Source organism: Macaca nemestrina, chromosome 13, assembly GCF_043159975.1.
Source record: "Macaca nemestrina isolate mMacNem1 chromosome 13, mMacNem.hap1, whole genome shotgun sequence".
Lineage (NCBI taxonomy): Eukaryota > Metazoa > Chordata > Mammalia > Primates > Cercopithecidae > Macaca > Macaca nemestrina.
This window is the reverse complement of record NC_092137.1, coordinates 50,162,470-50,184,386: the sequence shown is the minus strand read 5'-3', so window position 1 is coordinate 50,184,386 and position 21,917 is coordinate 50,162,470. Positions and strand designations below refer to the sequence as shown.

Sequence of the window (21,917 nt, the reverse complement as noted above, 5' to 3'; positions counted from 1 at the left end):
GGATTAGCATTAGAGGAGTCACAGAAGGAAAAGCACCTGAAGTTAGTCCTGGGAACTCTGTTTTCAGAAACCTTATCTATGGATAGAGAGACTTGGTGAGAGGCTGAGGACAAGAACTGCAGACGTAGTTTCTAAGGGGAGAGGGTGGCACTCTGCCTCCCATGCAAGCTGTGGTGTGGGATGGTCCAAGATAGGATTTATTCACTTTCTTGCTTACAGGGTCACCTTTGTAGAGAAAGTAGCCTAAGAATTATAATTTGAGGGTTACAGAAGTTTCCTCTCCTTTATATATTTCCTTAGCTAGTCCTCCTGTGATCCCTGTAATTAATACATTTTCGTTTTTTGTGGGGACAGAGTCTCACTCTGTCGCCAGGCTGGAGTGCAGTGACGCAATCTTAGCTCACTGCAACCTCTGACTCCCTAGTTCAAACAATTCTCCTGGCTCAGCCTCCCGAGTAGCTGGGATTACAGGCGCCAGCCACCACAGCCAGCTAATTTTCGTATTTTTAGTAGAGATGGGGTTTCATCATATTGGCCAGGATGGTGTCGATCTCCTGACCTCGTGATCCGCTCGACTCAGCCTCCCAAAGTGCTGGTATTACAGGTGAGCCACCGCCCCACTACATTTTCTGGCCATACCTTTAAAAATACAGATATCATGCAGAGCAATAAAGACTTCAAGTATTTGTATTGTTAATTTCAATTAGGTTAATATCTCACTTTGTTTAATTATTTCTAAAAACCTGTAAAGAACAGATAACTTGTCCTATCACAATATTTGAACAAATTGACCCTAATCTCTTTACTAACATACTTTTACCACTGACTTCTACATCACCATCCTTTGAGTTGTCCTCCCGTCGCTTCATCCTCATTTGCTGTTTTTTCCTCTTTTCTGTAACTTATTAAAATTGGAGAAACCCAGGGCTTGGTCCTTGGTCCCCCTCTCTTCTCCATCTAAATCTTGCCACTTTACAAATATATGCTTCACAATACAGAATATATATTTTTAAATCTTTTGGAAAGAAGATAGAAAAGTTTAGCATTTAGAACAAACATGGTTTCTCTATCTCAGCGCTGTTGACGTTTGGGTCCAAATAGTTATTCGTGATAGGGACTGTCCTGTACATTATAGAATGATTAGCAGCATCCTTGGCCACTATCCACTAGATGCTGCTAGCACCCTCCAGTTTTGACAACCAGAAATGTCACCAAACATTGTCAAATGTTCCCTGGGGGGTGGGGTGAAGCAAAATCACCATTCCAAACCACTGATTTATAGTAGTGTTATGTAAAACTCCCAAACCCTTAAATTATTCAAATTATAAGCTTTGACTTAATTTGGCCAATTCATTTTTTTTTTCGGGGGGGGGGGGCGGTTTGTATCTCTTAAAGTTACAAGAATCTGAATAACAACAAGAGCCAGCAATAGAATCTGTCAGCCAAGTTTTGAGTTTTGGACAACATAAGCTGTTTCTGGGGAGGAAACGTGAACATTTGTTTTGTCTTTAGCCCTACACCCTTACTGATAAAAATATGGATGTTATTTTGCCTTTGAAGCAGCAATGAACAATACCCTAAATTGAAATTCAAGTTTAGCTCGGCCACTTTTTGCTAATTGCATCCAGCTGAGAAAACTAAGGCTTGGAGGGGTTAATTTGCCCAAGTCTGGGTAAATATACAAATCATTTACTTCTCAGCCCTTTACGTTCATGCCTCAAAGAGTCAGACAAAATTTGGGTGAATCGTCACTCTAAATTGTAAATCTCTTAATCCATGTCTGTATTATTATTTGCATTCATAGATAAAAGAACTTCAGGTTGACGTGAGATGTGAAGGTCTTCAGCTAAGATTGCCAAAACCTTTATTTTACAATTCCCTTCTTGCCCACACCTACACTATTTTCTTTATGTGAAAAAAAACAGGCCACATACCCTTCCCTCTATCTTCCCTCCTTTCCCTCAATATTTTCCCTGAAAACATCTACCAGTCATGTTATTCTAAACCTAAATGAACATTGGTAACATTATTTTAATTAGTTAATTTTAAATTAGAAAAGTAAACCATAGACTTGAACAAAATGTATAAAATGATACCTAATAAAACTATGTCTCAGTCCTACCTTTGAACTCAGTCTCTCTCCTCAGATGTAGCCACTATTTGGCCACTATTAACTGATAATTTATGTCCTTACAGAAATTTCCTGTAGGTCGGGCAGGATTGCTCATGCCTATAATCCTAGTACTTTGGGAGGCCAAAGTGGGCGGATCACTTGAGATCAGGAGTTTGAGATCCACCAGGCCAACATGGTGAAACCCCATTTCTACTAAAAATACAAAAAAAAAAAAACAAAAAAAAACAAAAAAAAAAAAACAAAAAAAAAAACCTATCTGGGCATGGTGGCACTCACCTGTAATCCCAGCTACTCAGGAGGCTGAGGCAGAAGAATCTCTTGAACCTAGGAGGCAGAGGTTGCAGTGAGCCTAGATCCCACCACTGCACTCCAGCCTGGTTGAGAGAGCAAGACTCCATCTCAAAAAAAAAAAAAAAAAATTCTTCTGCATATGCAGCCATTTGTGTGTGTATACATGCATGTGTTGTGTAAGTATAGCCTATACACAATTTAAATTTTATGGGTTTAATTTTCATTCCAATGTATCTGACAAATCTCTTCATATAAGGACATATGATTTACCACATTGTATTTTACAGATGACGAGTATTTCACCTGTAAGGCTATATCATAGTTTAATCAGTTTACTATCAGTGATTAAGGTGGTTTCTAGTTTGGGGCTATTACAGTGCTGTAATGAATAGGTTTAGTGTTGATGTTTTCTTCTTATTTTCTTTTTGATGACAGATGCTCTGAGTCATAATATTATTTAAGAATAAAGTTTGTTGAGAATTATGTTATTATTGAATAGTCTGAATAAATAGAAAAAACACATGACAACATCTACTTTAAAAATCTTGAAAAATGCTTTATTATTTCCTGATAGTCAATACTGAATGAAAGAAATTTGCAGAAAAACTCGACAGGGTTCAATCTTTCAGGAATGTGTTTAGTTTAAAAAATAGTTGCCAAGACAAATTGAGCTTTGGAATTTCAGCATTCTACAACTCGTAAGCTTTACTTATGAGGCACACCTATCAATGTTAATTCTGATACACTTTTTTTTCCTAAATAGTGTTGCCTGACTCTAAAAGATGTTAGAATTAATTCTTTCAAATGCATGAACAGCATGAAAACTGGGCAATGAAAAGCAATAAAAGTGCCAGGGTGGCTAGGGTACTTTTTCTTCTAGAAATTTTATTCCTGAAGATTGTTTTATGCTACTTTTGAGCTTTAAAAAAAATTCTCCATGATACTGTCATTTGAAACACACACTGGTCTCATCACTTATAGCCTACCCTGTCAGACTGTGTATATAATCATCCCAGTTACATTGAAGAAGTGTGTAAACATATCTGTTATTACAGTATGATCACTGAAAACAGATGTATTTGGGGATATATTTCCATATGGTATTCCAGATGTGTAGTCCTTGCTTACCAAATAGCTATTGTAAATTTCAGAGAAAAGGCAGCAAATAAGTACATATTTTCATCATTGAATAATAATTCGTTCTTCAGGCTTTGGGAAACAGGATGTGCATCTTTTGGTGCTTGTTTTTATTTTTAATGATTGATAAAATGACATATTTATTGGGACTTAAATTGTCTTTAAAGAGGAACCGTTGTAATTGGCAAAAAAAAAAAAAAAAAAAAAAAAAAAAAAAAAAAGCCTAAGAATGTATTTCTTAATGTTGCATAATTGTCTTTACAAACTCATCCCATAAAAATACTCATTATAAACATGGCATTCAAAAAATGTCATTCATTAACTTACAAATAAAATTATAATTACAATTATAAGGCTTCGAGGAGATTCTGCTAGGAGGGTTGCATGCTAATTGCACAGTTTAAGTCTTCTAATTTAATATTAGGCAAAAAAGATGATAATTATCTCAAGAAAAACACATAACAGTTTAAGGGCTGGGGGGAAAAAAGTTTCCCTTCTGCTTAGCAATCTCACTGGATTAGAATGTAATATACAGAAAATGTTCGTGCATGAAAATCAGCCTTTCTTTGGGTCAGGGGTTTAGAAGGAGGTCTGTTTCCCTATGCGGTCTCGTTAGGGGAGCAAATTCAAAAGCAACGACTTCTTAAGACTTTTTGAGTGGTGCCGGGCTGGGCTGTGTACCAACAGCCTCGTCAACTGCAGACGGAACTGCAGCATCCCTTCCTGCCGTAGCGCGTCAGCCATTGGCTCCTCAGTGACACGTGACTGATAGAGCCTTTTCTGTGTCTTTTCTCGCCCATCTGTGTGCAGGGCACTGATAGGCCGGGCTGATGCGCAGGCAATTTATCATCTTGATCTCCCACTGAGTCAGGGAGCTCTCCTGTCACCAGTATTGATTTCAGAGGATGGACTAAATTTCCTAGGATTTCCATTAAGAATTAAGAAAAAAGCTCTAAGCACGCAGGGTAGCCAGACAGACATGGATATGAGATGGCACTGTGAAAACTCGCAGGTAGCTTCTTCTGTCACAGCCGCTGCTGAGCACAGCTTAGATCTGCAGCATGCAGGGTTTAAGATACCAGAAGCCTAAAAACAATAATAATGAAAATAAGAATAAACTCATTTGGATAAACTAATTTTAAGATTTATGTTAAAATATTTCTTCTTGAAGATTGCATGTCAAATTTATGCATGCTGTATGTGAAATGTAGAAAGGTTGTTTTAAAATTTAAAATGTCCTTAAACCCTGAGCATGGTTGCTTCTAGTTTTATCTGCTGCTGCTTTTTGTGAGCTTCAGGGGTTTATCAGCATGCTTGTGGCAAAAACAACCAAAACGTGTGTGTGTGTGTGTGTGTGTGTGTGTGCATATGTATGTATATATGTATTAACTTAGTTCAAGTGAAAGCATGAATAAAAGCTGCTTTCAATACTTGCCAGACTGCTTTGTTATTGTTAATGACTTGGTGAAAATTTTGCTTAAATATGCTTAGATTCTGACCATGCATGCTTTTGTGGCAGAGTGGGATTTTCATGAGCATTTGTAAAGATGGAATGTCTGAATTAAATGCATGTTTGGTAAACCGGAAAATGTATTAGTGATCAATGATTAAACCTGATTAATGTAAATAATTCATGATAAGATATTAGTAACATTTACTTACATTAATTCTGCTTACTGAAAAGCATGTCTAGGATAATGAAAGTGTTTATATTTCTGAAATATTAATTTTGATTACTTCAACAATAGTAAGATTTTAATTTTCTAAAATGCTTCCCAGATGAAATAATTAAAAACATTTTTTAAGAAATTATATCCTAGAAGAGGATTCTAAACTGCTCTTTGTATGTGAGAGACCATGTTCATGTTCGTGTGTGTGTGAATTCCTTGGGGAATTGTTTGATACCCTCCTAGCTAGTCCTTATTCTCGAGAAAAGCAAAAATGCCTTGGCATTCAAACATTGCCTAGGCCTGTGGGGAATTAGAGCTAGCAGAAGCAAGAGTATAGACAGATGGGATTGGCATGCTTGGAGTGAGTGGAGACAATAGGTGGGGGTGGAGCAGATGGAGGACAGAAGGGATTGCATATCAGAAAAAGGGTAGGAGGGTGCCCTTAGGGAAGAGTGTGCTTAATAGTGAAGGAAGCCTGGCCTCTCTTTTCAAGGGATCTTCTGATTGCATCTTCATTTAATTAGGAGACAGAATGTCATGTCTGTGGTGACAACTATTTTCATTAAACTAGATAGTCCTTGCTTCATGAAGGAAAGAAATTCCATGAATGGAAGTTGCTTTACCAGATTACAAATAGTGTGTTGTCTATTTGTGGTGTTTGTCACATTTTTCTGTTTGCCAAGTTCAGGAAAAGCAGAAGTGAAATTAACATTAGGCTTTTGTATTATTTTAGTTGGTAGCATCTAAATATAAATGTGGCAATTCATACTAAACTTATTTACCAGACTTTGGATGATTCAAGCATCTATAGGGTTTACCAAATTTGTCCCTAAAGAAGTTTTCAATTCTGAAAATGTTTAGAGCCATGCTAGGTAATCTGCTCTTATGTGACTTCTGGCTTTTTAATAGATGGCCATTTACAGAATAACTTTTGAATGTTTTATTTAAGTATGTGCTGATTTTATTATGCAGCATGGAGCCTGACCAATACCCAGTTCAAATTCTGAAATGAAATTAATCTTTCAGCAGCCTCCATCAAGCCTTCTGTCACCCCAGCTCCCAGAGAACTGGACACAGCTTTTACCCAGAAAAGTCATAGGACTGAAGGAGGATGAAAATCAACTTACTTCTGAATCCTCTGATTTTAATGACTCTTACAAAATTCTAGTTGAACCCAGATAAAATTTTCAGTCCTAAGTGCAAATTAATCTGACAAAAATCATGCTTCTAAAATGTAACAATGAAGCACAAATTTGAAATGTTTAAATGCAATCGTTTGGGTTACCCACAGCTCACTTGTCAGTTATCTAGTGGATTTTGTATTAATATATGTAGAGAATTTCCATTCTCCAAAGAAAGTTTCCATTCACAGAAAAGTTCTTTTGACTTAATTTTTGAACCTTGGCTTGAGAAGAAATAATGACTTAGACAAGAAGAAAAAAATTTTTCCTTTTGGTACCTTAAGGTAAATTCAGGATAATATACTCACATCATTATACTAGTTTTCCCAAAGTTGAAGAATAAAGCCAACTTATTTCTGCTGTCATTTCCTTCATATTCTATCCTTAGAAATTAATGGAAGAATTTATTAAGCAGCGATATGCTTCTTACTTGGCAAATTCCCTGTAACATTTTTAGAAAGAGTCTCCAGACCGATCTTTGGACAGATATTTATGTTATGGAGAGTAGACTGCTGTTCATTGAGCAAAATTACCCAGTAATAAAGGATAAATATTTTCATTGACTTTGCACAATCAAGGTTACCCAGTAGGCTAAGAGACACATTCTTCTTATGAGCAGAATGGAATGAAACTAGAAGAGCCCTGAACTGTTATTAAATGTCTGGTTACAATAGCATTTGGGCTCAAGTGCCAAGCAAATTTCTCACCAACACATTAACTAGGGAAATGCTTACATATTTACAAAATAATTAGTGATGTAACATCGCATATTAAAGATGTTCTGGGTAGTTATGATGAAATGCTACTGTCTGTGTCACTTCCATATGCTTCTTTAATTTATGAAATGTGTTTATACCACAGCATCTGGGTGCATTTATAAAGTACGAGGACAATCAATTAACTATATGATGGATGCAGTAACCAGAATGCTAATTGATAGGAAAAGCCCTCTTAGCTGACACTTTTTAGTTTTCAAATGGGAAAAAAGCATGTAGCCAAGTACTTTAGGCCTTTGTCTATATTAAGTTTAAATATTTCAAGAACTCAGCTTATACTCTGCCCATTTAGAAAATGACATTTAAATGAGATTTTACCCTATCAAAATTAGTGCTCTTAATTCTAGTATTATGAGCACTACCAAAATCCACAACTGAACAGTGTTAATGAATATTTAATCATACTTAGATCAAGTGGTGCCTTTTATTATTTAGTCTTCTCTTTTACCTCCCATTTTCCTAGTTCCCAGTGTTTTATTCCTCCGCTGCTTTTCCTGTGATTTATGGACTCAAACACCAATAGACAGGAAAAAAAATGGCATCCATTTGCTTCAGAACTTGAGATTATTAAACATAAACAATAATCTTTGTGCAAATTCAAGATAGTATAGTGACACCAAGTTTAGATTTATACTTTCTTTAGCATTTAAATTTTTTAAATTTATACTACAGTTACCAGTATTGACCCCAAAAGACTGATTTTACCTTCTGCTGTCTTATTTACATTTACTTGACAGCTGATATTTGAATCTCCTGAAGGCCTCCTTCCCTCATCACTCTAGCACAGAGAATGGAGCTAAGGACAATATTGTGGAGTAGGTAGGCAATTTCCAGTACACAGAATAACTGGAGAGAGTCACAGACAATTATATGTTCATGGATATCACTAGGGTCTTTTGGCACTTTAAAGACAATATGAATTCAAACTGAGTAACAACTATTAAAAAGCAGAAATATATGAGAGATAGTTTATATTTTTGCATCATAAACTATGTGTATTATCACTACCCATTTCCATTTGCTCCTCAAATTTTCACCTTTATTTTAATTCATTTGATTAACCATAAGTAACTACCTCAGAATTATTTCCCAAAAACCAATGATACATATTTTTTCAATGTTGTTGTATATGTTTTTTGATCTGTGGATTAAGCCACAATTCATTTTCATGGGAATAAAAAATATTCAAATACTTGTTTTACTATTTTCCCATAACTATAATGTACAGCCTTTTGTTTAAAGTCTCCATTACTTTAAGTATTCATTACTTTGAAAGACAAAAACTATATATCATGGTGGGAATGACTTGAATATTATTTTGAGGAGCCAAAATAAGTCAGTTCTCAAAAGAAATCAGGTCTGCAGTCTCTATGCTCTCACCTTTGTTTCCCTGCTTTTTTATTAAAATGTAATCAGTTTTGTAGGACTCCACCATCTTGGCTCTAAGACTATTTCAGATTTTTGATGAAAAACATGATTATATAAGTTCACAGCGTAAATTTAATAGTAAAGTCATGGGTAAAGTGAAGGCTTAACAGTATAGGGAAATGCCATTACCTGGCTGACTTAACATCGTTCAAGTTGAAAACTCTACAGGAATATAGCAGTCTATGGCCATACCACACTGAATACACCCAGTCTCATCTGATATCAGAAGCTAAGCAGGGTTGGCGCTGGTTAGTACTCAGATGGGAGAGTGTATCAAAGACAAAAGTCTTTCCTAATCAGTCGTCCAGTGAAATGAATTTACCTATAATGAAAAAAAACTTTCTATTCTAATGTATAGATTATATAAAATAAAATGTATGTATAATAAGGTATAATTACATATATAAAACTAAGGCTGCCATTATGACTTCAAAACCATTTTATTGTCAAATCAAACCTTTTGCATATAATTTTGATTTTTTGTAAAGTGCTTTATTTTGAAGTTGCATATGTATAGACTCAGGAGTCAATTCTCAATTTTCCATGTATGAACTGTCTACATATTGGATTAGTTTGCATGATTAGATGTGCTTTTTGGATCAGTTACCCTCCATTGGCTTCAAAATCATTGTTTTAGTTATATACCATGCATCTGTCCATTAGCACAGCTAGATTGAGTGGATCATCTACTGTTTAGATTTGTAGTGGGACTACAACATTTGTATAAATTGTGTGTCTATATAAAACATTGCTAAATATGTAGATATTAAATAATAGGCTTAAAAGTACATATAGCAAGCCAAAAATTTGGCAGGGAATAGCTACTCTTGGATGCAACTTTTGGTTGAAAAGTCATCTGCATAGTTAGTTTGTATTCATTCTCTTTATTCATTAAAATTAGCCATTGTTGCTAAGTGTTTTTCTTTAGAAAAAGTAAATTGGACCCTTTGGCATAACTGCATAACTGTCTCAGACCCTTATGGTATAATTGAGCATTCTTATAAATTGCTCTAGCATTAATTCTTTGCCTGATTCTACTTCCTTCGGTAGCTCTTAATTTTCTTTTCTTTTTGGTGGGATGGAGTCTGTGGGTGAGTGTGAGTAGGTCTGGGCAGTAAATGAGGATCTGGCCTTAGGTGAAACAATTTTGAATAAGTAATAATAATTATATAAACTATCTACTCCTGATACTGGAATGGTCATCAATACTATTATTTTCTCAGTAAGTAGCTTAAAATATGGTGAATAATTATGGGATATTTTGTGAACCATTCATTAAAACTGACTGAAATGATACCTAGGTGTAATACATTAAACTGAATAGCTCTTGATTGCTTTACAAAACTTCAAGCTAGAGAAAAGGAAGCTAAGGTCACTTCTTAAAGACATCCACTGCAACAAGTGTTTTCTAGATTCCTGACTTTCTAGTTTTCCACATAGTAAGATTTCAATTGCAAGAGAAGGTGTCATTTTAAACAGAAGGCTTCTCCTGCAATAACAAAATAAATACTGACTCCAGCCTATTTCACTCTACCTAGCAATTCCCTAAATGATGCATCTACTGTTTTCAGTACTTCAGGAAGAGATATGAAGGTTTAAATTGAAAAGATTAAGTAGAAAAGTATATGCTTGTTTTATTTGAAACTCTAAAATGGGAGGACATTTTCAAATACATGTCATTCAAACAAAGATAATACATGTTTTATGTCTATAAACATAACAAAAGTGGGGGAAGAATTTGTAAGTTGCTTGTTTTGGTTGTGGTTGTATTTCTTTTTCTTTGTTGAATGTATCTGCATCATTTTTTAAAAAGAGAATGTATTTATAAATACCACAGTTTTGTCATCTTATATGTAATATATGGGAGTTAATCAGATCAGCACACTTTTTTATTTTAAAAAATAAATATTTTAATTCAGAATAATTTGAGATTCTAGAAATGTCATAAACGTATTTTAGAGAATTCTCTTTTTGTTCATTTTTCCCTAATGTGAATATGTCCTATAACCCATTGTACGTATGTCAATGCTAAGAAATTAACATCTGGTTAATTTTAATCACTTTTTTAAGGTGAATTACTTTTGAAAAGTGATTTACTTTTACAATTCTTGTGTCATAGGTACCACTGAGTGTTATAAGACTACTTTGGGAAATTTATCACTGGGTTCGATAAATTGCCTAAGAGAATCCACCAATTGCCTAAGAGAATCCTCTTCACTGGATTCCTCAGATTTCCATTTGGAAACATTCAATCAAATATTTTAGGAGTAAAAACAATTAACAGGAAAGCAGTTCTTTGTTTGTACCTATTTTTTTTCTTTCTAACCTTTTAAATGTTGGATTTTTCTGAAGTTGGTCTCAGAATCTCCTTTTCTCTTTTGGTTTCGTTGGGAAATCTATAAGATCTCCAGCCCAGAATTCTCTTCTCAACTTCAGATCCACCCTTACAACTGCTGTCAGTTCACTTCAAATTCAACATGTCCCAATGTGAACAGATTACTCTTTGGAGCTTATCTAATTTTAGAGCATTTTCTTTTAATTGATTTATGTGAAGACATTGTACTGGAGAAAGTTCTACATCTACTGGTGAAGACTTAATGGCTTAATCTTCTGACACTTGATTTTCTTGTTTGTAAGGTGAGGAGTTCGCAGCTCTAACATTTCATGATTTTGGAGTGTGAATAAATGTGTTTCCTTTAAAAAAAAAAAAAGAAACATTTTAAAGAACATTGGTCTTATAAACAGGCTATTTTTCATTTTGTTGAAGTATCTCACCTGGATTTTGAGATGAATCTGCATCTGAGATTTTCTTATGAGATTGTCATCTTGAAAATTTTTATTTTGAAGACAGTGCCAGAAAAATTGTCACATCTAGCATTAATTATAGGGCAAACTCATTTTCCATTTCCATAATGAAGAATACAGACGCTCATTTCAAATCCCAGAAACACAATGGAAAGAAATAACATCTCTTCATCTTGAAAATGAGGAAAATTTTCTCGGTGTTGTATCTCAAAAGCAGTCACACTTCAGTGAAAACGAAGGTATGGGGGCCTATATTGATCATTCCCCTTGTGTTTCCAAACTTCCAGCTTTGCTAATTTGGAATGATTTCAAACTATTTTTTATACAATGGATGCCAAGAGAGCAAACTTATTCACTGTAAGTGAAAATGTTTATTACCAAATGTCAAGAAACTTTGATTCTGTCTCTGGTATTCATAAGAAGAATACCACTGTGGTATAAAATCACACCAGCTGAATCTGCTAAATAATTGCCCATGTGAATGCTGTACCTACTGTGTGTATTTTTAGTCTTTATATCTATAAATATTTGATAGAGTGCTGCATGCTCTGTACTAAAAGTCCTTCTTCCCCAAATCAGTTTCAAATTCTCCTTTAAGAAATAAAGTACAATGTGGTTCCTAATGAAGAGGGAAGGAAAGTGGTGACATAAGCAATTGACAGCACAGCCTGAGAAACATTCTTACCACTGATAAAGATTTGTGGAAAAATAAATTTCAAAACTGCCAAATGAGATCCTCTGAGAAAAAGGCGTTGTAAGCATTTTTCTATAAATGTGAAAGAGAAAGTCTATATTAGGAACAAAAGGTTAGTTGTGTAGGACAAATTATTTTTATGGCTGTTCACAATTTGTATATAAAAACTTAGGCCAGGCATGGTGGCTCACACCTGTAATCCCAGCACTTTGGGAGGCCAAGGCGAGTGGATTGCCTGGGTCAGGAGTTCAAGACCAGCCTGGCCAACATGGTAAAACCCCATCTCTACTAAAACTACAAAAAATTAGCTGGGTGTGGTGGTGGGCGCCTGTAAACCCAGCTACTTGAGGGGCTGAGGCAGGAGAATTGTTTGAACCTGGGAGTTGGAGATTGTAGTGGGCCAAGATGTCCCCATTGCACTCCAACCTGGAAGACAGAGGCACCCTCTGTCTCAAAAAAAAAAAAAAAAAAAAAGAAAAAAAAAGATTATATAGCTTGCTTGCATCTATAATAATTAGAAACCTTAGGCAGAAAAAAGTTGTTCCTAGACACAAGGAAACATAATTAGAACTTTGAAACCGGACATAGTGACTCATGCCTTTAATCCCAGCACTTTGGTAGGCCAAGGCAGGTTTGAGCTCAGGAGTTTGAGACCAGCCTGGGAAACATGGCGAAACCCTGTCTCTACCAAAAATACAAAAAATAGCCAGGCACGGTGGTGCGCACCTGTCAGGGGGCTGAAGTGGGAGAATCACTTGAGCCCAGGAGATGGAGGTTGCAGTGATCTGATATTGCACCACTGCACACCAGACTGGGTGACAGAGTGAGACCCTCATCTCAAAAAATAAAGTAAAATAAAGCACTTGGACATTTATCATTTCAAGACTTTTAAATTTTATTTTATTTATTTATTTTTTGAGATGGACTTTCGCTTTTGTTGCCCAGACTGGAGTGCAGTGGCACAATCTTGGCTTACTGCAACCTTCACCTCCTGGGTTCAAGCGATTCTCCTGCCTCAGCCTCCCTAGTAGCTGGGATTACAGGCACCCGCCACCATGTCCAGCTAATTTTTTGTATTTTTAGTAAAGACGTGGTTTCACCATCTTGGCCAGGCTGGTCTCAAACTCCTGGCCTCAGGCAGTCCACCCGCCTTAGCCTCCCAAAGTGCTGGGATTACAGATGTGAGCCACTCCATGCCTGGCTTTTTTGCTGGAGTACAATGGCGTGATCTCGGCTCACTGCGACCTCCACCTCCCTAGTTCAAGCAATTCTCCCGCCTCAGCCTCCTGAGTAGCTGGCATTACAGGTGCACGCCACCACACCTGGCTAATTTTTTGTAGTTTTAGTAGAGACGGGGTTTCACCATATTGGCCAGGCTGCTCTCCAACTCCTGACCTCAGGTAATCCATCTGCCTCATCCTCCCAAAGTGCTGGGATTACAGGTGTGAGCCACCAAAGACTTCTTAATATATGGAAGATGCATGCAGTGATTACATTTTAAATTTTAATTTTCTGTCAAAATCTAAACAGAAACTATTTACCTCCCACCAGGATTCAATGGATGTTCTGGGAAACCAGCAGTTTGGAGCATAAATTGATATGTACAGTAGAAGTGTAGCTTTTAATGTAATCTTATAATGATAGATTTGGCTTCCAGAAAATAGTTAGCTCAAACACTTCATCTTTAAAGCATTCCCTGAACATCAGACTTCAAAGCTTTAGAACTGTATTGTGCCTCTGTGGGACTCGGGAGAGAGCAGGGTGAGAATGAGGTGTGGTGAGGTGTGGCCTCATAACTTCTCAGCCAGCTGTTTTCATTATGGACACATAAACTAGAGGCCTGGTTATGTTACAGCAGCTCTGGAACACGTGACCGATTCAGCATCTGTTAAATATTTTATTCTTTTCTAATAATTCCTCCCACTATTTAAAATTTACTGATAGTATTAGCTCTGGAAAAAGTATTAATGGATTCTGAAAGGGATTCGTCATTTAATTCACCATTCTTAGACATTTTAATGAAGGTAATTGAGAAACTGCCTGAGTTTGTTTTACCCTGTTTTGTTTGGTGAAAGATGTTCAAGGATGGGGGTGGGAGGGATCTTCTAACTGCACATTTCTGTTCTGAAGGTTTGGTATTTATGAGGAGTAAAGTCTTTTGCTTCTTTTCTCTTAAGCCGCTTTCTAGAATACTGTAATCAAGACTTATTTCACATCTCATTGCGTGAGAGATTCATTCTACTTTCCTAAATATGAAATAGCTGTATCGTAGATGTCACTTGTAAAATGGACAGAGACACTCTGCCACCACCCAAACATAGGTGGAGGAACTCCTTTCTTAGCTTTTCTCCTTCCTTCTGCTCATTCTCCTTCTTATTTCCCATTTGCTTTGCCTCTTTTCCTCTATTTTGCCTACACCAGAACTCTGCTAGTGGCATCTACTGTCTTTTTTCTGCCCCATTCCTGTCACTTGAAAGACAAATTTTGAAGCCAATACATAGCAATAAAATTTCTAAGTCACTAGCCATTATTTTTAGACCACATGGAAGTCAGGAAAATTCACTGAATTCTGTGACATTAAAAGAAAGCATGTTGAGCACAATTGAATTCTCAGATAAATAAGGATTCTGCAGGATTTGAGGACTGAAAAATAAGATTACACATTGTAGGGGTAGCTAATTGGGCAGAAATGGCAGCATCCTCAGGATATAAATAATGGAAAATTAATTTTTAGTGAATCCCTGATATTTCCTGTTTTGTCAGTTTCATTTTATTTGCATTTTGTTTTCATTTTCTTTTTTTACTATATGTCCTTATTTATTTATTTAGAGACGTACTCTCACTTTGTTGCCCAGGCTGAGTGTAGTTTCATGATCATCGCTCACTGCTGTCTCCATATCCTGGGCTCAAGGGCTCCTCCTGCCTGAGCCTCCTGAGTACACTGGGACTACAGGCACAAGCCACCAAGCTTCGCTATTTTTTTTTTTTTTTCCTTTTTAGTAGATGTGAGGTCTTTCTATGTTGCCCAGGCTGATCTGGAACTCCTGAGCTCAAGTGATCCTCCTGCCTCCGCCTCCCAAGATGCCAGTATTACAGGGATGAGCCACCATGCCTGACCATTTTCTCTTTTAAATCAAGTACATAATTTTTTGGTGGTGAAATTTTTAGTTATTTCATGTCTTAATTTCAGGATTTAATATTCAGAGATAAGTGACAAAAAAATAGCCAAAAATGGTGTCACTAGTGATAACATGTGACAATATCTTTACCTTGAGTAATGGTGAAATAGTCAATATTGTAACTACATTAAAAACAATGTTATTTCAGGTAACAACTATAGTTTTTAGCAGAAAAGTAAATTGTATGTAACCAATTAATTTTGCTCCATTGATAAAACATCAGGCTGTATGTATGACTGTATGTATGACAGGCTGACAACTGTATATTGTCATTTTATCTCTGACTGTCAATAAGCCATTTCATGAAAGAGAAGATTACTTTACTTATGTATGTATGTATTATGTATGTATGTATTTATTTATTTCTAAAACATCCTACTTTGAAATAATTATAGATTCATAGAATGTTGCACAGGAAGATACAGGGAGATCCCTCTACTCCTCAACCAATCTCGTTGCCATGTTAACATCTTTCTTACCTGTAGTCCAATATCAAAACCAGAATGTTGATATGGGTACAAATCATAGAGCTTATTCAGATTTTGTCAGTTATGCATGCACTCATTTGCGTGTTTGTGTTTGTATATGTGCATGTGTAGCTCTATGCAGTTTTTTGTTTGTTTTGTTTTGTTTTGTTTTGTTTTTTTGAGATGGAGTCTCGCTCTGTCACCCAAGCTGGAGTGCAGTGGCATGATCTCAGCTCGCTGCAACCTCTGCCTCCTAGGTTCAAGCAATTCTCCTGCCTCAGCCTCCTTAGTAGCTGGGACTACAGGTGCCTGCCACCATGCCCGGCTAATTTTTGTATTTTTAGTAAAAACGGATTTCACCATGTTAGTCAGGATGGTCTTGATCTCCTGACCTCGTGAGCCACCATGCCTGGCTTCTATGCAATTTTATCACATGTGTAGCTTCTTGTAACCACCACCTCAATCAGGATATTAACCTCTACCATTACCACAGGACTCCCTTGCGTTATTCTCCATCATTGCATGGGAGATGTGAAAAGTCATCTACTCTAACCTACTTATATTAGGATGAGGAGTGATTTATCCCAGGTCAGTGGGTTAGAATGCTGATAGAACTCTTATCAAATCTTAGATTACTATTTATTGTCCTACACTAGTTTCAGGCATTACACATTACATTCTCAATTTGTAAAGTAGGCAGTTATTCAGCAAGTTTAAAGATAAAAGACTTGAAGCAACAAAACTTTTACAGAGTCATTACAATTCTCAATTTAAAAAAAAATCCAGATCTCTATTATGGGATGCAAATGGGTTAACAGAACATTTAACAGTCAATTGAAGCATTAGATTAGTATTCAGACAAAGTGTCTGTATCATAGAGATAATCCATGTTGCTTCATCGGAACTCAGGATGGTTCCTGAAGGGTAAGGAGGCAGTTGGTTGATATCTATGAAGAAACTCTGAGATTTAGCTACAAATTATATAATCAGTACTCTCCACCCAAGGAATTTAAGACCTATTCCCTCCCCTTCGTATACCACAAACACACAAATATTTTTCTTTTTTCTTTTTTTTAGTGTTAGGGTCTCACTGTGTTGCCCAGGCTGGAGTGAAGTGACCCTCCTGCCTCAGCCTCCTCAAGGTGACTGGGACTAGAGGTGTGTACCACCACACCCAGCCACACCAGATATTTCAAGAATTGTTTTTCCCTTACAGTTTCCCTTTATATTTTAGTTATCATTGATAAAATGATTAGGATGAGGTTGTGGGGAGAGAGTTGGGAACTGGGGTGTTACACCACATAAGTTGATCCACTAACCTGTTTCATATCCGCTTTGGAAATATTTTTGGTGCTACTCACCTTTGGAAGTAAGTATGGCTATTAATGTGTAGAAGAGCATTTATTTGGAAAGAGTGTTGGACTTTTCTACTGTATCAGCATCACAGAAATCAGATGTAAAGATCCATAGGCTAATTTGTCCTATTTCCACAGAAATTTCACTGACTATTTTTCAAAAGGCCTAATCTATTTTTGTTTAAAATAAATGAGAATTCAATGCAGATTCTTGTTAGGACTTGAAACTGCTGATTGTTATGTTTTCTGGGTTGTTTTTCTTTTTAGATCTAGTTGACAGTTTGCATAGCTAATTACTGTGTTCTCATTTGTTTAATTCCAGCATTGCTGTAAGCTTCTTAGAATGGAGGGTCAGTGGAGGGAAGCTCTACTGCAGTCTTAAAGTACATCAACAAGATGTTACAGCAAGGAGTACGGGAGATTGAGAGACTGTGTGTGTGTTTGTGTGTGTGTGTGTGTGTGTGTGTGTGTGTGTGTGTGTGTGTGTGTGTGTGTGTGTTTTGGAACATGGGTCAATGTTAAAGCAACAAAGTGAATTTTAAGTAACTGCCAGGGTTTGGTAGCTAATAATGCCTTTGTGAAGGGTTTTGTCAGTAACAAAATGCAGGAGATACTGGGGTCCCCTGTGGCCTTGTTTTTATGTAGGGCATTCTGTATCATGATGAATCATTTGCAGCAAGCTTTTGCTAGGAAACCTGAAGAACATACACCCCTATAAATCCAGCTTTTTCTTGCTGGATTTTAATTAATCAATTATTTAATTTAAAAAATGATATTATTTGTTTGGTACTCATTTTACATGAAAAAAAAGCCTCGTAATTAGAAGAAAATTTGTTAATAATTATCTCCTGTACCCAATAGGTAGCTTTAAAACCTTCCCAAGCATAGTATGCTGTGGATTCCATTTATGGGGAAAAGAATGCTTTTATCAAGAATCATTGCCTCTTTTGTCAATGAAGCATGAATTCATTGTGCAGGTTTTGGAATTTAGAAGCATTAACTGAACTATTTAAGAACCATTGAGGTAGTGATATATGATAAAATGATGTTTTTTGCATGTCTTTTTGTTGGCAGTGCTGGTGCTGGTGCTTTCTCTGGGGTGGGTGGTGTTAATTTAATGACTGGACTTGTATGCTTTCACTTTCTTTCCTACACTATAAGATGCGATACTTTTAAGGAGATCCTCCACAATTCATTAGACTGAAATTTTGCTTTAATGCAGTATCTTTGAATAAGTATCGTGCTTCTTGGAGGATCTGTCAAATTTGGATGAGGAAATTAATGTGATATTCAGTAGAACATTTTTATAGCTATTCCATATTGGGAGTACAACTGTGTTTGCAACAATGGTGAAAATGATTATTGTTGGATTTATGTGTACTGCTTCTCTTAGAGTAGCCAAACTGGTGAGATAGGCCACCTAAGAGCAGATATGAATGACTGGATCTCTATATTTGCATAAATAAATAAATAAATAAATAAATAGAATTTTGTGGTTTCTGGTTGCTATAAGCAACACAGACAGTTATTTCCAAACCTTTCAAGACACAATGAGTGGCAAACATTGTGTGCCTCGTGATTTGAACCTCCACATATGAACTCGGTTGAATGCTTGAGAGCTAAGATGAAACTCATACACATTCTTGAAACCATTGCCATGGCAACATACTTAAAATTTCCAAGGTCTGTCTCCCTTGAGTTTGCACCTGCAGTTAGCTTATTATGAAACAAAAAAAAGAAGGCTTTCCAATTCAAAAATGCTTTGGAATGGTTGGAACTGTGTTTTGAAATAAAGTGGAGTTTAAAAGTCAAAAAGCAAAATAGAACATTCAGGAAAAAAATACATTTGCATTCTTCATGCACTGTTTGGCTCTTTCCCCTTCCACTTCACAATATGCTAGACAAGGACAAAAGTGGATTGTCTGCCTCTTGTGAATGCTAGGATACTGGGATTTTACCCACTTTATTAAGAAACGTTATTTTCAGCATGCCGGAGGTAACATATGCATGTCTTATAAAATAATAATGAAGGTGATAATAGCCAATATTTATTTTGAATTTATCCCATACCAGGAACAGTATTAAGTATATCATCTGTCATGATTTTCTTAATTCCTACAACTACTGCAGAGATTGGCAGTGCATCCCTCCCATTTACAAATGAGAGGTTAAATAAGTCACCCAAGTTCTACCAGCTCGAAATAGTAGAGTCCAGATTTAAACGTGGGTATGTCTGACTCCAGTGCCTATGCAGCAGATCACTGGGAAGCAGCATTATAAGGTCCCATAACCTGTACCAGGACTTCTCAATTTGTCAAGCAAACAACTGGTCCTAGGAAACCAAAAAGATGCTACCATGGAGCACATCTCTCCGTCTCTTCAGGGTACACCAGGTGAATCACCCACTCTGGATAGATATAGCTAGATGCCTGTATGGCTGCATCAGGTTCTACCAAAAAATAGAAACCAGTGTACCTTCAAGTCTTTCAGGTAGCAAAGTAGTCAATGACAGTAAGATAGCCACCTTCCTTATTATATTACTTCATCTTTATCTCCCTTCCAGCCAACTCAATGGAACACAAAAGGAGGCTTGGCTTCTGTTTGAATAGATCTTGGAAAATAGAAATTTAGAAATGTGGAACCTTCTTTCAATAAGGATTCTTGGATTCAATAAAATAAGAAAAGCCCATTTGAAAATTATCATAGTGAAAATATTACTGGGAGAGTCACTTACAAATAAATGTACTACCTTCATGAAGAACTTTGCATTTGGAAGAAACTAACAGGTCCTGTGTATTTGAAGCCATCAGCCTTGACTGAGTGCTCTCATGCACCTGGGCTTTCTCATTTGAGAACCTGTCTGACATCCTTTGCCTTATAGCCGATTTCTCATCTCTCAAGATAGAGAACCTTGATTATCTGGATTTCCAGCTCAAAGCAGATCTGAAGGGGCAAACTGAAAGAAAGAAAGAGGTCTATAAAGGCTGACAAAAGACAAAAACTAGATTGAGCTTTCATAGACTAAAAAGTAAACAAGCACCTTGGGCACCTATGGGGAATAGTCAGCGATACTCTTTGAGATCACTACTGTGTTTCCAGCCTCGTGCTCATAAACATGACACCAAATCATCAAGAAAAGTTTGTCTTCTGAACTATCTGTTTAAAGAGCTACACCTATATAAGTTCTCATGATGATAAAAGGTATATTTATGTTGAGTAGCCTTCTTTCTTGTCCTTACTTAGTAGGCATCTAAGCAATGATAATGAAGGGAAGAGGGCAGGTGGGGATTGCAGAGGTGTGCGGGAAGGAAAAGGACAAACCCAGATGGCAGAGGCATGATAACAACTGCAATGAAACATGTCAGCATTGAGTGAGACAGACTGTAAATGCAAGGCTGGTGAGAGGAAAGCTATCCAAGAGAGGATATGTTTAATCATTTAGAAATCTAAATGTTATTTAAGTGATGTTTATTTATAACAACTTTTTAAATGACCAAAATCTGAATAGTGGACCCAAAAAAAAGAGGTCATTAGGCAATATCATAACTAAATAAAACACTGAAATACCTGCAGGAAGAGTTCAGCAGCAGATCCCATCTCATGAAATACGTGCACAAGTTCTCTAATGAAGCTCCTGGTTCTCAAGACAATTAGCAAAATTCTTGTCCTGTTTCTGCACGTGTGTTCTTCAGTTGGATTTTACTGGGCTTTGCATCAGCCACTGAGTGCTCTCTAGTCTGGCAGCTGTGAGTGACGGCACCATTCCCTAGTATTTTTCAAAGGCCTTCCTTAAAATTTCGGTAAGACATAGGGCAGAATTTAAAAAGTCAAGTCACATATGAGAAACTTGGGAAAAGTAGTAAATTATTCCTGCTGTTATTTTTGTCTGTCCCATACCCAAACATGAAACTAAGAGCAGTAGAAGGAGTAAGATGCCAACTGGGTGGAGAGCCGGGAGACTAGGATAGACTCCTAAGTCCCTCCTGAACAGTGCAGTGCAGTAATTTGACACTGTACATCTGACCCATGCCTGACAGTGCCAGTTTAGGGTTTCCTTCTCTTTACCTAAAAGGGAACTGGAGTACATAATTCAAAGAGCCTCCAAATATGATTTGACAAATGCTTGATTACATCGTGTAGCTAGAGAGAAGAGACGATCCTTGTATCTTCAATACATTGACAATGTTGTGATTTTTGTGAGGTGCTTTTACAAGCACTGTCCTATCAAATATATAATCTTCTCTGTTTATAGAATATTTAAACAGGGATGTGTGAGTTTAGGTGAGAAACATGTACTTTCTTTGTGAAGGGAGTGTTAGTCTCTAAAGATTAGGGAGTCCAGTGCTAGGAATAAAGTTTAATTTCCATATTGCAGTGAGAATAATGTGAAAATATCTACAAGAGCCATTCATTTTGAAAGCTGGTTATATCTATGTAATAAATACTCATGATAATGTCTTCCATATACCAGCTACTGTGCTGTACAGTATACCTATCTAGGTCTAGATAATGTAATACATGTAATACTCATGCAAAATAGGTGTAAATAACTTCACTTTTACATAGAAAGTAATACAGAGAAGTTGGGGAATTCGCCCAGGGTTACACAGCTAGTAAGTGGCAGAGGTGGGATTTAAGTCCAGTCTGTTCAGCTACAACATTCATGCTTCTTCCATGCTCAATAGTGGAAAAATCAACTTGCTGCTCATAGAGAGCCTGCATTTGTTACACACTGAATTTCCCTTTAAAATTCAAAGCAGGGATGCCTGGTCACTTAGCATCTATCTCAATTTCATCAGT

General features: G+C 36.6%; 1 protein-coding gene across 37 annotated transcripts in view; it reads left to right on the top strand.

The window, feature by feature from the left end:
* The window catches only part of LOC105465018 (neurexin 1), a 1,132,644-nt gene that overhangs the window by 1,071,295 nt on the left and 39,432 nt on the right, over nucleotides 1-21,917 (top strand). For 2 of the 37 annotated variants that reach the window (XM_071077389.1, XM_024787680.2), the window contains exon 1: nucleotides 11,536-11,661. The exons of 33 other annotated variants lie outside the window; for them this stretch is intronic. In XM_071077389.1, the coding sequence (XP_070933490.1) occupies nucleotides 11,602-11,661 (60 nt within the window). In that variant the 5' untranslated portion in view covers nucleotides 11,536-11,601. Of the gene's footprint in view, nucleotides 1-3,997; nucleotides 4,575-11,535; nucleotides 11,662-21,917 lie in introns of those variants that run through there. 2 more of the 37 variants (XM_024787681.2, XM_024787682.2) reach the window with 2 other exon arrangements.